At 48.4% G+C, this 14190-nt stretch overlaps 1 protein-coding gene across 1 annotated transcript; it reads left to right on the forward strand.

Moving 5' to 3' along the window:
- Window positions 1-6096: 6096 nt before the first annotated feature.
- On the forward strand, window positions 6097-9660 carry LOC129554347 (nicotinamide N-methyltransferase; the record flags this gene model as incomplete). The annotated part of the gene is given in 5 exon segments (XM_088842938.1): window positions 6097-6317; window positions 9020-9156; window positions 9159-9235; window positions 9237-9372; window positions 9375-9660. Coding segments are annotated over 5 exon segments (747 nt in total), but the record flags the coding sequence as incomplete, so codon positions are not given.
- Window positions 9661-14190: the final 4530 nt, after the last annotated feature.

Here is a 14190-nt window from a genome sequence, read left to right on the forward strand (position 1 = left end):
GCATGCGCCCCACAACTGGAGAGGAGCCCCCCTCACCACAGCTAGAGAAAACTCAGACAGCAACGAAGACCCAGCACGGCCAAAAATCAACCAATCAATAACACTTTTTTCAAAAAGGATTTCAGACAGAGACACATGCACAGTGAGAAAGCCACATGAAGGGTGAAGAAAGGAATCCAGGAAGAGGTCTTGAAGCCAATGGATGTCAAAGAGAGGCCAGTGGGAGGCATGAGAGACTCTCCCTCACAACCCTCAGGAGCCACCAACCCTGATGACGCCTTGCTTTCGGGCTTCCAGCCTCCACAATTACGAAAGAGTGAATTTCTGTTATTTAAGCCATCCAGTTGGTGGTCCTTTGTTAAGGCAGCCCCAGCAAATGAATACGTGCCCACAGAGAATTTGGGAGACCCCTTTATGTGACTCCCTCCCCACTGGCCGCTAACCCCACAAGTTCCATTTGCTCCAGCAGCTCCAAACTCTGCTCTTGGCTTATTCAGCTCAACAGGATACCCGGACTCTTCCTGGTTCCCACTCCTTTGTGCTTTAGTCAGGACATCTGTCCCCAGGCAGACAGCTCGTGAGAGCTGGGCTCACTTTATGTGTTTTCCTTCTCTGAGGAATTGCAGCTGTGCACTGCCTATGGTCCAGTGCCTGAAAACAGTTGTGTCATTTTGTCTAGTTCTGTAGCTGTTTATGGTGAAAGGCAGCTCCAGTATTTGTTACTGGCCAGAAGTGAAATTTCTGTTCTAAGTTCTTTGAATCTATTCATTTAATCTTCTCAACAACTCTGTGGGAGTAAGTTACTGTCCTCATGAGTTCTAGATTAAAAACAAAAACAAAATACAGAGGCAAAGAGAAAGCAGGTTAAATAACTTGTCCAAGACTACATCTTATAAGTAGTGGAGCGAGATTTTGAATCTAGGCAGTAGCTGCTGGGTCTAGGCCCTTAAACATTAGCCTATTACCTGACTTGATAGGTGCTCAGTGAGTGCACCTATTTTGAATTAGTGAATAAGCTGTTTCTTCTACCTTTTATCCATTTGCCTTCTGTTCCACCTGTTTAGGAAAATTCCAACCTTACATCAGCCCAGTATCTTCACTTTTCCTAGAACCAGACTTTTAAGAATGCTGGGGGACAAAAATACTTCTGGGAAGAATACACTTTTATCAAAAATAAACTCTTATCCAGTTATCTAGGTCTTTGAAAATACCTGATAATTCTGTACGTCCCCAGTGTTTGCCCTCCATTTGCTGTTTATTCTCACCTCAAATTTCAAACATCTGTACCTCTGTACTTGTTATTTTCAAGAAAAACACAGTTTCCAGCCGTGAACTCAGTTTCTTGCTCATTCCTATCAATCTGACTTGTCCTGGCACCCATTCTTGCCTTTTCCTCTACTGTCAAAATATTTAGTGTTTCTATGCCTGTCTGAGGCTTAGCCACTTTTAGCTGTTGCGCTACATCTTGCTTCCCCTTCACAGTCAAGCTCTGGAAGTGTTGTTTACACCCTCTGTCCACATTCCCTCATCTTCCTTTCACCCAGCTCAGGCTGGTGGCTGTACTTATAGCTTCATTCAGCTTCTATTTTTATCAGTTTCACCCTTTTGCTTTCCTTAAATGTGCCGAATCTTTTTTCATTCCTTGATTTGAATGCTTCATTCATTATTTGTTTGGTTTATTAATATGAATATTTAGGATCATGAAATTTCCCCTGTTTTATCTGTGTCTTACAGATACTTATCTGCAGATTTCTTTCCTAAATAGTTTTTTTTTATAGAGTTTAAAATTTTTGTTTTGGGTTTCTCATTGATCCAAAAGTGTTTATCAGAAAATTTTTAAAAAATTTTAAATAATTTTATTTATTTGTTTTTGGCTGTGCTGGATCTTTGTTGCTGCGTGGGCTTTTCTCTAATGGTGGCGAGCTGGGGCTACTCTCTAGTGCCTAGTGTGTGGGCTTCTCACCGGTGGCTTCTCTATTGTGGACCATGGGCTCTAGGGAGCTCGGGGTTCAGTAGTTGTGACCCCCCCACCCCCAGCCCTAGAGTGTGCAGGCTCAATAGCTATGGCACACAAGCTTGGTTGCACCAGAGAATTATAAAATTTCCCCAAAGTAGAAATAATATAAAGTAATATACTCCGTTCAAAACGCCATAACATAGATACCGCCAATTATAAAACCAGAAAACAAGAGACTCTACCACACAGAAGGGTCTAAATTTTCTGGGGCATCCATGGTGGCTCAGTGGTAAAGACTCTGCCTGCCAATATAGGGGACACGGAAGGATGCTACATGCCTTGGAGTAAATAAACCTGTGCACCCCGACTACAGATGTGACGGCTTCACAGCCCAGAACATCCTGAGGAGCAGAAGAGTGATTTCACTTGCTCCTGAGTGAGCAGTGGAAATGGGAGAGAGAGAGAGACAGGCGTGGTGGTTGGGAAAAGATGTTGCAACCCTTGTTAATCAGTGAGCTGGGGCCAGATTATGCAACAAGATCTCATTCGATGCCAATGGCGTGGGTGAAGAAAAAGTGCCAGCCCCCGTGCCTGGCACCAAGTAAGTTCCCCACCCCCACCCCGGTAGAGGAAGACTACGTAATTGAGATATAATGTCTACGACCCATTTGCATGGGGTTTCGAGACGAAATTTTGTTCAGTCATAGAACAGTTTTGTACACGTGTCCCACGATACCTGTAGCTCCCGTTGAGATCTCTCTGTGAGTTCTAGAACTTTATCCAGGTTAGATTAGATTTTTCAGTTGCAAGTTGAGCATGCTCAAAACAAAACCCATCTCCTCTCATCATCCTACCCTCCTCACTCCCCAACTAAAACCTGTTCTTCTTCTTGTCTTCCCTGTTTTACTAAATACTATCAACATTTATTCAGTTGTCTAGGACAGAAACCAGAGTGCTGTGCTGGGGGGTGTAGTTCAGGAAACACTAAAAATTAAAAGCTAACTAAGGCGTCTCATCCAGGGCTTTCTTAGTGGCTCAGAAGGTAAAGAATCTGCCTGCAATGCGGGAGACCTGGGTTCGATCCCTGCATTGGGAAGATCCCCTGGAGGAGGGCATGGCAACCCACTCCAGTATTCCTGCCTGGAGAATCCCCATGGGCAGAGGAGCCTGGCGGGTTACAGCCCATGGGGTCACAAAGAGTCAGACACGACTGAGTGACCAAGCACAAAACATCTCATCCTAGGATTACTCATCTATACTGGGGCTTCACTGGAGATTTTGTTTAAAAATTAGGCGTGCTTTTTAAATAGTTTGAAAAATCATTGTAGAAGAGGATGCGATAAGTGGAACAAAAGAGGGTAACACTTCCAAACAAGCCAAAGCCACTGAAAAGCCTGGGGACTGGGGAAGGGAACTGGAGAGGCGAAGGGCCAAAGGAGGCAGGTTCAGGAAACACCCTTTGTCGGATGATCTGGCCTTCATCCCAGCGTTTCTTCTGAGGGCTGGGGGAGGACAAAGTCTGAGCCCCACGAAGAAGGGCCCAGGGAATCAGTTTGCCTGCTGCTCCTTCCTGGACAAAACTCACTGCTCTCCATGGCTCTTCAGGCACCCAAGGAGCCTGATGCCTACCAGGAGAATTTTGAGCCTACATCCTACCTGGAATATCACAAGATGAACTAGGATCCCATCAGTGATGAAGTCCTCCATTTCCTGCTGCTGCTAAGTCACTTCAGCCGTGTCCAACTCTGTGCGACCCCATAGACGGCAGCCCACCAGGCCCTACCGTCCCTGGGATTCTCCAGGCAAGAACACTGGAGTGGGTTGCCATTTCCTTCTCCAATGCGTGAAAGTGGAAAGTGAAAGTGAAGTCGCTCATCATGTCTGACTCTTAGCGACCCCATGGACTGTAGCCCACCAGGCTCCTCCATCCATGGGATTTTCCAGGCAAGAGTACTGGAGTGGGATGCCATTGCCTTCTCCACCATTTCCTGCTAAAACACTGCAACGCCACTTTTAAACCAGGTGAAGGTCTCCTTCAGCCCTGGGGGAGGTTTGTGGGAGGAAGGGTGGCCATGCAAATTTTAAATCAGATGCTGGTTTTCTTTAATTGTAGGGCAGTCTTCAAGTGGGAATGGGAAAGGATGGCCAGACCATTAATAGCAACTTGGGATCTTCAGAGGGTGTGGCTCTGCCCTACAGGAAGATTTTATTTTTTTAGAAAAATTTTTATTTATTATTTATTTTTGGCTGTGCTGGTTCTTCCTGGTGGCATGCGGGTTTCCTCTAGTTGCAAGGAGCCGGGGCTACTTTTCGTTGAGGTGCACAGGCTTCTCACTGTGGTGGCTACTCTTGTTGCAGAGCATGGGGTCTAGGCACGTGGGCTCAGCAGTTGCAGCTCAAGGGTTTAGATGCCCCACAGCATGTGGAATCTTCCCCGGTCATAGATTGAACCCGTGTCCCCTGCATTGGCAGGCGGATTCTTAACGACTGGACTACCAAAGAAATGAGGAAGAGTTTAGATACACTTGATGTATGGTACATGGTGGCATCTTTTCAAAATTTCTGAGGTCAGATTTTCTCTTCCCATAAAGCCTGGGAGCTGTGGTCTTTGATGATCCTGAGTAGGCCAGTCTTCTCCCTATCCCTTGCAAGGGAAACCTGAAGGGCATCCGAAAGTGTAGGGAAGTTTTGCTTCTCATTTGGGGTGGGCTTTGCCCTTCTGCCTGATGTGGTGATCAGGCCACATTGTGGGTGGTTGGCTCTCAGATTTGCACCGTCCCCCTTCACTGCCGCCCCAGGGAAGAATAGTGCTAGGCTGGCTGGACCACTAAAATCAAATGCTGGATATCTTTTCATCATTAACATGAGAAGAAAACATAGCCCAGTAGCCAAAATTTCTCCAATTAAAATTTTCTGCCATCAAATTTAAGCCTTTGATGCCTACTTCAATTTATTTGCTACTGTACCCTACAGATATAACAACATACAAGCAAGTGTAGTAGCAGATTAGCTGGCTCACCTCAGCAGTCAGTCAGGACCAGCTAGTTTTCTCTCCTCTTGGCCTTGTTGTTTATCTTGGAAGCCCCTTGCGTGTATTCTCAGTTGCTTAGTCATGTCCGACTCTGTGCGACCCCATGGACTGTCTGTCGCCCACCAGGCTCCTCTGTCCATGGGATTCTTTAGGCAAGAATATTGGAGTGGGTTGACGTGTCCTCCTCTTTCTGACCCAGGGGTCAAATCTGCATTTCTTCTGTCTACCTCTATTGGCAGGTAGGTTTTTTTTTCACCACTAGTGCCACCTGGGAAGCCCCTGGAAGCCCCTTGCCAAGGTCCAAACACGACTGATATTTTGTGTCAACCAGTCTCTTGTGGATGGAGAGAAACAAGACAGGAAGGGGAGGCCGAGTATTCTTCATGGGCCCTGTTTTCTTTTAGTCCCCAAACTGCCAAGCAAGTTTCTGGGATACAGTTGGTACTCAATAAATGTTTGCAGATTGATCTTTGGAACATTACAGATGGTCTCAGTGGGGCCATAGGGCACATCAACAAAGAGCGCTTAGCACAGGGAAACCAGTGTACTCAAGAATTGAATCAGATTTCTCCTTTGGACACTTTTTAAAACTTTAGTTAATTTATTTATTTCATTGCTACGTGTGGGCTTTCTCTAGTTGCAGAGAGCAGGGGCTGCTCTCTAATTGTCGTGTGTGGGCTTTGCTTGTTGTGGAGCACAGGCTCTAGGGCACACAGGCTCAATAGTTGTGGCTTGAGGGCTTAGTTGCCCCATAATATGTAAAATCTTCCGGGACCAAGGATCAAACTGTGTCCCCTGCACTAGCAGATGGATTCTTAACTACTGGACCACCAGAGAAGTCCTGGCCACTTTACGGTGCTAAATTGGTAGGTGAAATGTCAAAGATGGTTCTTTAACACTCTTTCCCTAAACAAGCTCCCTTGTTCCTAACACTCCCCTCCTGCAAAAACTCTCCATGCTCAGTGTGCTGGGGCTGTTAGTGCAGCGAAGTTCCCAGTCCTGGAGTTTACATGCCCAGATGGTCAACTGGTAGCCTCTCCCAGTGGAGCAAGAAGAGTAGAACCTTTTGGGAAGTGTGGACCTTGGAGCCCTACCCAGGTACTAATGATTGAGAAGTACAGGTGGGCTGGAAGGAAAACTCCTGATTGACATCGGCTCTGGGCCCACCATCTGCCAGTTCCTCTCTGCCTGTGAGTCTTTCCAAGAGATCATCGCCACTGACTACACAGACAAGAACCTCCAGGAGCTGGAGAAGTGGCTGAAGAAGATGCCAGGGGCATTTGACTGGTCTCCAGTGGTGAAATCCGTGTGTGAGCTTGAGGGGAACAGGTAAGCGGGTTGTTGCTTGTTTTCAGATCTGCATGATCTTCACTTAGTTCCTAATCTAGAATTTTCCATGGAGTTTGTATACAAATGGCAAGGCAGATGGAGACTAAGAAGGAAGGAAGTCAGTGGAACCCCAAGAAGAAAGAAGGAGGAGTGAGATATGGATCCTATAAAGACCAAAAGAGACAATAGAAAGAGCCGGCTAGAGGCAAACCTGGAGCCAGGAAGAAACATCACTAAGGTCCACAAGGAAGCCAAAGTCTGAGCCCAAGCAGAAGAACCCTCTCGGCTGCCTCCTTTCTGATTGGCTGGTGCCCTGTTGTTCCAGTTACAACTTCCAGGGAGCTCTAAACTTGTGGAATCTTTTTGTGGATCCCAGGAGATAAGGGTTAGAATTAAGATAATCTTGCATGGCAAGTGGAACAGAATTTACTTACCTTGTATATTTTCATTTAATTTCAAGGCACCAGGAAGGTCCACAATAGGCCCTTCCACTCCCCAAATATCACCCTCCCTCATTAAGATGGCTGAAGTTGTGCATTAGTTTCTTATTCCTTCTGTTTAAAACTATGATTTCTTTTTTACTTTTTAAACATTGAGGTATAGTTAATTTACAGTGTTGTGTTAGTTTCAAGTATATAACAAAGGACTGATGCTGAAGCTGAAACTCCAATACTTTGGCCACCCCATGCAAAGAGCTGACTCACTGAAAAAGACCCTGATGCTGGGAAAGATTGAGGGCAGGAGGAGAGGGGGCAACAGAGGATAAGATGATTGGATGGTATCATCAACTCAATAGACGTGAGTTTGAGCAAACTCCGGGAGATCATGAAGGACAGGGAGGCCTGGCGTGCAGTTCATGAAGTCACAAAGAATAAGATACGACTTAGTGACTGAACAAAAATGTGATTCCATACACACACACACACACACACACACACATACACACACATATATATTCTTTCTCAGATTCTTTTCTATTATGGGTTATTTAGGTTATTAACAAAGGTCCATCTAGTCAAGACTATGGTTTTTCCAGTGGTCATGTATGGATGTGAGAGTTGGACTGTGAAGAAAGCTGAGCACCGAAGAATTGATACTTTTGAACTGTGGTGCTGGACAAGACTCTTGAAAGTCCCCTGGACTACAAGGAGATCCAACAAGTCCATCCTAAAGGAGATCAGTCCTGGGTGTTCATTGGACGGACTGATGCTGAAGCTGAAACTCCAATACTTTGGCCACCTCATGCGAAGAGTTGACTCATTGGAAAAGACCTTGATGCTGGAAGGGATTGGGGGCAGGAGGCGAAGGGGACGACAGAGGATGAGATGGCTGGATGGCATCACTGACTCAATGGACATGAGTTTGGGTAAACTTCAGGGGTTGGTGATGGACAGGGAAGCCTGGCGTGCTGCAATTCATGGGGTCGCAAAGAGTCAGACATGACTGAGCAATTGAACTGTACTGAACTGAACTGAGTGACTTCACTTTCAATTTTTCTTTCACTATTACTATCAGTCTATTATTATATATGAGGAAATTGAAGCACCAAAAGAATAACTTGTCCAAAGTTACAAGTTATGACCAACCTAGATAGCATAATAAAAAGCAGAGACATTACTTTGCCAACAAAGTTCCATCTAGTCAAGGCTATGGTTTTTCCAGTGGTCATGTATGGATGTGAGAGTTGGACTATAAAGAAAGCTGAGCACAGAGAATTGATGCTTTTGAACTGTGGTGTTGGAGAAGACTCTTGAGAGGCCTTGGACTTCTAAGAGATCCAACCAGTCCATCCTAAAGGAGATCAGTCCTGGGTGTTCATTGGAAGGACTGATGTTGAAGCTGAAACTCCAATACTTTGGCATCATGTGAAGAGCTGACTCATTGGAAAAGACCCTGATCCTGGGAAAGATTGAGGTCAGGAGGAGAAGGGGACGACAGAGAATGAGATGGTTGGATGGCATCACCGACTCGATGGACATGGGTTTGGGTAGACTCCGGGAGTTGGTGATGGACAGGGAGGCCTGGCGTGCTGTGGTTCATGGGGTTGCAAAGAGTCGGACATGACTGAGTGACTGAACTGAACTTAACTGAACTGAAAAGATAATGAGTATAGTTCCCTGTGTTCTAAGTAAGTCTCTGTTGTCTACCTATTTTATATACAGTAGTGTGTATATGTTAAGACTACGTTTTTTAAAAATATAGAGCTGGAAAGAGTAGGCCTTTAAGTGCTAGTACTTATTCACACTGCAGAATGCATGTGGTCCACATCCTGAGGACAGGTATAGGTAAGAAGGGAATGTGTCAGTCGAGGAGGAGGTTGAATGGAGTGGCCAGGGGCCGCCCACAATGTCCCCCAAGCTCACACTGTAGTTTTGCTCCTCTGATTCCAGGCAGACATTCTGTTTCTGGGGGCACTTGCCAGGTCATGTGAGATACGGGCTAGCAGAGAGAGAACGGGCTAACCGCCAGGGGCGCAGGGCCGGAAGGGGGCCCCTGACCCGTGACCCCAGGGTGGACAGGTGCTGGGCTTCGCTTTGTCCCCAGCTGGTCTCTCTATGGGACTCAGTTTTCTCATCTGTAGAACTGGCAGCCTGCTGCTCTGGGAGCCCATAGGCCAGGCAGAGAATGGCTGGGAGTGACGTGAGTGGTCCACATGATGAGCAGGACCCAGCCGGTCTCTCTCTTTCTTCCCTCCCATCCAGAGGCAAGTCAGCCGAGAAGGAGGAGCGTGTAAGGAAAGCCGTCACGCGGGTGCTCAAGTGTGACGTCCTGAAAGAACGGCCCCTGGAGCCCGTGGTCCTGCCCCCCGCCGACGGCCTTGTCTCCTTCCTGTGTCTTGAGGTGCCTGCCCCACCCCGCATGCCTGCCGGGATGCCCTGCGCCACCTCAGGACCCTGCTCCGGCCTGGGGGCCATCTGGGTGCTGAGCAGGAGCTTCGAGACCACCTTCTTCATGGTGGGGGACAAGAGGTTCCCCACTCTGCCCCTGAACTAGAAGTTTCTGCAGGAGGCCCTGCAGGAGGCCGGCTTCATCATTGAGAAGCTGGAGAAGGTTGCTTGGATAACCACACTGACTACACAGGGCTGTTCTTCCTGGTGCCCCGAGAGGGGACTAGAGGCAGCAGCTTGGAGGAGTGGGTAGGCGGGGGGCAGGCTTGGGACCATCCCTCTGCCACCTCATTTGTGTTTCTCTCCATGTTGCCAGCTTCACTTCTGACGCTTCCTGGCCAATGATCACCAGGTCATTGGGGATGCTTCTTCCAGAGAGGTTTATAATGTATTCCACTATTGGCCCCGGGCTGGGAAAAAGAATTGGACCAGAGAAATAAAGCTGCACCTCCTTCCTTCTGGGCTCCTTCAGGGTTGCGTGGAATGAAGTGGGAAGGACCCTTCCTGCTCTCTGATTTTAGGCAATTTGGACTGCATGCCTTTTGAGCTCAGTCTCCACCACCCTCCCCATGCCTGCTAATCCTGCAGCCCTCCCCCTTGAAATGGAAAGCACACACATCCTTGATCTCGGCTCTCTGATTCAACTTGCTCTTGTGACTTTAGGTGGGCACCTAATATCTCAGGACCTCAGTTTCCCCATCTCTGAAATGGAAATCATTATACCTCTCGCCAGGGTTTCAGAGACACCCAAAAGGTATAACATGAATACCCTTGGTAAATAACCATGTGAGCAAGCTTGTGTGTTTTTTAAGCTTGGCTGACCTTGTAGAGACCTTGTCACAGGATGTGATAAGATGGCATAAGGAGTTCTAAAGAGAACTAGAGAAATTGTTTTCCTTCGCTGTCCAGTGAACCCCACCGAACCCCATCTGGGGCAGCGATGGGACACATGGGAAAGCCTTTGTGAGGGAAGTAGGGAGCAAATTAGTGAAAGGGTGACCAAGAGTAAGCCAAGTGAAGGAGTCGGGGTGAAGGGCAGGAACTTCTGGTACAGGTACTGAGACCCAGAGGGGAGACAACACACTGTGCTGGGTGAACTTGAAAACCTGAAGACGGGGACTTCCCTGGTGGTCCAGTGGCTAACACTGCACTCTCAATGCAGAGGGTCCGGGTTCAATCCCTGGTTAGGGAACTAGATCCCACATGCCCCACCTGAAGATCCTGCATGTTACAATGAAAACTTAAGATCCCACGTCCTGCAACTAAGACCTCGGGCAGCCTAATTAATTAAAAAAAGAAAAATTGAAGACACTTGGGTTCCAAGATTGGGGCTCTGTCCCTTGAGGGACTGCTAATACATGTAGTATGGTAGAACAAGCCAGTGCTCAGAGTAGGGGGAGGAGTGTCAAATCAGTGACGAATGGTGGCGCTGGAGGTGGGCAAGCAAGCAATTTAGTCATTCAACAAATATTTGTCAAGTGCCTGCATCCAGCTGGACACTGTGTAGTGTCAGAGCCTTTGCCTAGGGCTGGTCCTCACACTAAACATAGTTGCAACATTGAAGCCCTTGATCACATTCTACCCCATGTGTGTGTATCTGGGGTATATTTTTTGTGTATGTGGGCATGTGCACATGTGTGTGTGTGTGTGTGTGTGTGCATGTATGTGTTTGTGTGCTGATCATGGTAGTAGAGTTGGGCCACATCTATCCATGGAGCCACCACAAGAGTGATCAGTGAGGTTGACTCCCAGAGGCTGGGTTTAGATCAAGACTAGCTCCTAGAACTTGCCTGCAAGGCGATGGACCCAGAGGCTGAGTGCTAACACCCCATCCAGGGCAAGCTCCAAGTATCCACTGCAGTGTGTGGCCAGAAAGCTGAGCTGGGCTGGGAAAGCATCAGGCAAAGAGCAGGTGGGTGGGCATATGGGGAGAGTGTCTGAGGTGGGTGTTCTCGGCAGGACTGAGGTGCCAAGTCTCTGCGTCCCTGTAGGAAATGTGGGCATGTACCTGGGCAACAGTCTTCTGGGGCCCTGATGTTAGTTAACACGAGCTTTCACATCAGGAGCTGTTGGCTTCCTGACACGACCATCAGGTTACCATGTATGCTTCATGGGCTGCCTGTGAGTGGGCATTTGAGTGGCTTTATGACTTCCCTGGTGACTTATATGGTAAGAATCTGTCTACAAAACAGGAGACCCAGTTCCATCCCTGGGTCGGGAAGATCCCCTGAAGAAGGGAATGGCATCCCACTCCTGAATTCTTGCTTGGAGAATACCATGGACAGAGGAACCAGGTGGGCCACAGTCCATGGGGTGGCTAAGAGTCAAATACGACTGAGTAACACTTTTTACTTAACGTGTGTGAGACATGACTAGTGACAGAGGCGGGTTTACAATTCACTGAGACAACAGGCTTCACACTTCTGCTAAGCACCCTTTGAGCTGACACAGGCCCTAGGACAAGGCAGCATTAACTGGGAGGAGGAATAGTGATGAGAAGCAGAGATGAAGGAAGGATTAGTTCCTGCTGTGGAACCAAGGAAGGTTTCAGGAGGACGTGCACCCAGAATGCATTATAAAGGAGGGTGATGGTTGGAAAGGCATTTCCCCTGAAGGAAACAACCCTTTTCCAAAACCTGGCCTTGGGAAGATGCTGGGTGAATGATGTGATGTTTGTGCTGCCTACAGGGTGGGCTCTCTATCAGAGAGCAGAGGGAGACGAGGCCAGGAGGGCAGTTCTGGGCCTTGGGCTCTGTGAGTCTCTCCAGGGGTAATCAGAGTTCATCAATAAATATTTATTTAGCATCTGCCATCTGCCAGGCACTGAGAATGTGAAAACAAATTTGATACAATTCTTGCCCTTCCTGGGCTCACAGACAGTTATGACCCCATCACAGGAGATGAAGGCATGCAGAAGGAATGCCCAGTTTAGGGCAGACCAGGGAAGCATCACGAAGAGGTAATGTTTATTTTTAAAAAATATTTTTACGGTGGTCCAGTGACAAAGACTCCATGCTCCCAATGCAGGAGGCTCAGGTTCGATCCCTGGTAAGGGAACTAAATCCCACATGCTGCAGCTAAGACCCAACACAGCCAAATAAATAAATAAATATTTTAAAAAAATGTATTGGAGTATAGTTGCTTTACAATGTTGTGTTAGTTTCTGCTGCACGGCAAAGTGAGTCAGCTACACGCATACATGCGTGCATGCTAAGTTGCTTCAAATGTGTCCGACTCTTTGCGACCCTATAGGCTGTAGCCTGCCAGGCTTCTCTGTCCATGGGATTCTCCAGGTGAGAATACTGGAGTGGGTTGCCATTTCCTCTTCCAGGGGATCTTCCCGACCCAGGGGAAGAACCTGCGGTTCTTACATCTCCTGCATTGGCAAGTGAGTTTTTTACCACTAGTGCCACCTGGGAAGCCCAGGAAAAGAACGTGAAAATGGAAGTCTCTCAGTCATGTCCAACTCTTTGCAACCCCAGGGACTACATACAGTCCATGGAATTCTCCAAGGTCAGAATTCTGGAGTGAATAGCCTTTCCCTTCTCCAGGGGATCTTCCCAACCTAGGGATGGAACCCAGGTCTCCCACATTGCAGGCAGATCCTTTACCAGCTGAGCCACAAGGGAAGCCCAAGAATACTGGAGTGGGTAGCCTATCCCTTCTCCAGCGGATCTTCCCAACCCAGGAATTGAACCAGGGTCTTCTGCACTGCAGGCAGATTCTTTACCAACTGAGCTATCAGGGAAGCCCATACGTATACATATAGCCCCAAATTTCTGGATTTCCTTCCCATTTAGGTCACCACAGAGCACTGAGTCGGGTTCCCGGAGCTGTACAGTAGGTTCTCATTAGTTATCTATTTTACATATAGTATCAATAGGGTGTCTATGTCAATCCCACTTTCCCACTTCATCTCACCCTCCCCACCTTCCCCCTTGGTGTCCATATGTTTATCCCAAAGAGGCAATGTTTAAACTGAGCCTTGGACTAACCATAAATACCAGGTTGCCAGGCAGACAGTGAGCTGGAGGGGAGGCGGGCTGGGGTGTTGAAGGTGTTTCAGGAGGAGGAAGCAGCTCAGCCCTTATGGGAACTGTGGGCGGACATCAGGCGTCTTTGCGGAACCTTGATCGGGAAATGCATGCTGTGTGGCTGCACCCTGCTGGGCCTGTTCTGTATCTAGGGATGCAGTGATTGAGTCCAACAAGGCCCTGCCCTCAATCTCCTTGCGGAGAGAGGGGTGGGGAAGTGAAAGTGAAGTGTCTCAGTCGTGTCCGACTCTTTGCGACCCTGTGGACTGTAGCCTACTGGACTCCTCCGTCCATGAGATTCTCCAGGCAAGAGTACTGGAGTGGGTTGCCATTTCCTGCTCCAGGGGAGCTTCCCGACCCAGGGATCGAACCCGGGTCTCCCGCATTGTGGGCAGGCGCTTTACCCTCTGAGCCACCAGGGAGGCAGGCAGCAAAAGAGTGGGTGAAAACAACGGTGTGAGAAGCCCCGAGAAGGAAATAAACAGGGCGATGCTGTGGAGAGTGACTGGGGCAGAGGGTCTTAGGGCAGGGCAGGCGGTCCTGCTGAATGGGAGTCCCTGTGTGGGGGTGCCCTTGGGGAGAAGGGGGCAGGGGACCAGTCCTAGCCCCGCTTTGGATGAAGTTTCCCTTGTCCTTCACTCTGTGGACACAAGGGGGCAGCCGAGACCTGAGCTTGGCAGGCAGCAGGGCCCGTGGGGCCGGAGGACTCTCTTACTTCACTCTTGCACCGCCCGCTCATTGTCCGAGCCTGCTCTCCTGTCCAACCTGACCGCTGAATGGGGGAATCAGGAAGAGGAGGCCACTCCCGAGACAGAGCACCCTGACTTTCACCGCCTTCACTTAACCGTATATAATTATGACGGCCCTCCCCCTCCACCCCTACCCCACCCAGCCAGAGCCGATGCTAAGGTCCAGGAGAGCTGATCAGATCTGCCTGACTAGAGATGGCCC

Source organism: Moschus berezovskii, chromosome 14 (assembly GCF_049115385.1).
Source record: "Moschus berezovskii isolate FMDL1 chromosome 14, NW_MosBer_1.0, whole genome shotgun sequence".
NCBI lineage: Eukaryota > Metazoa > Chordata > Mammalia > Artiodactyla > Moschidae > Moschus > Moschus berezovskii.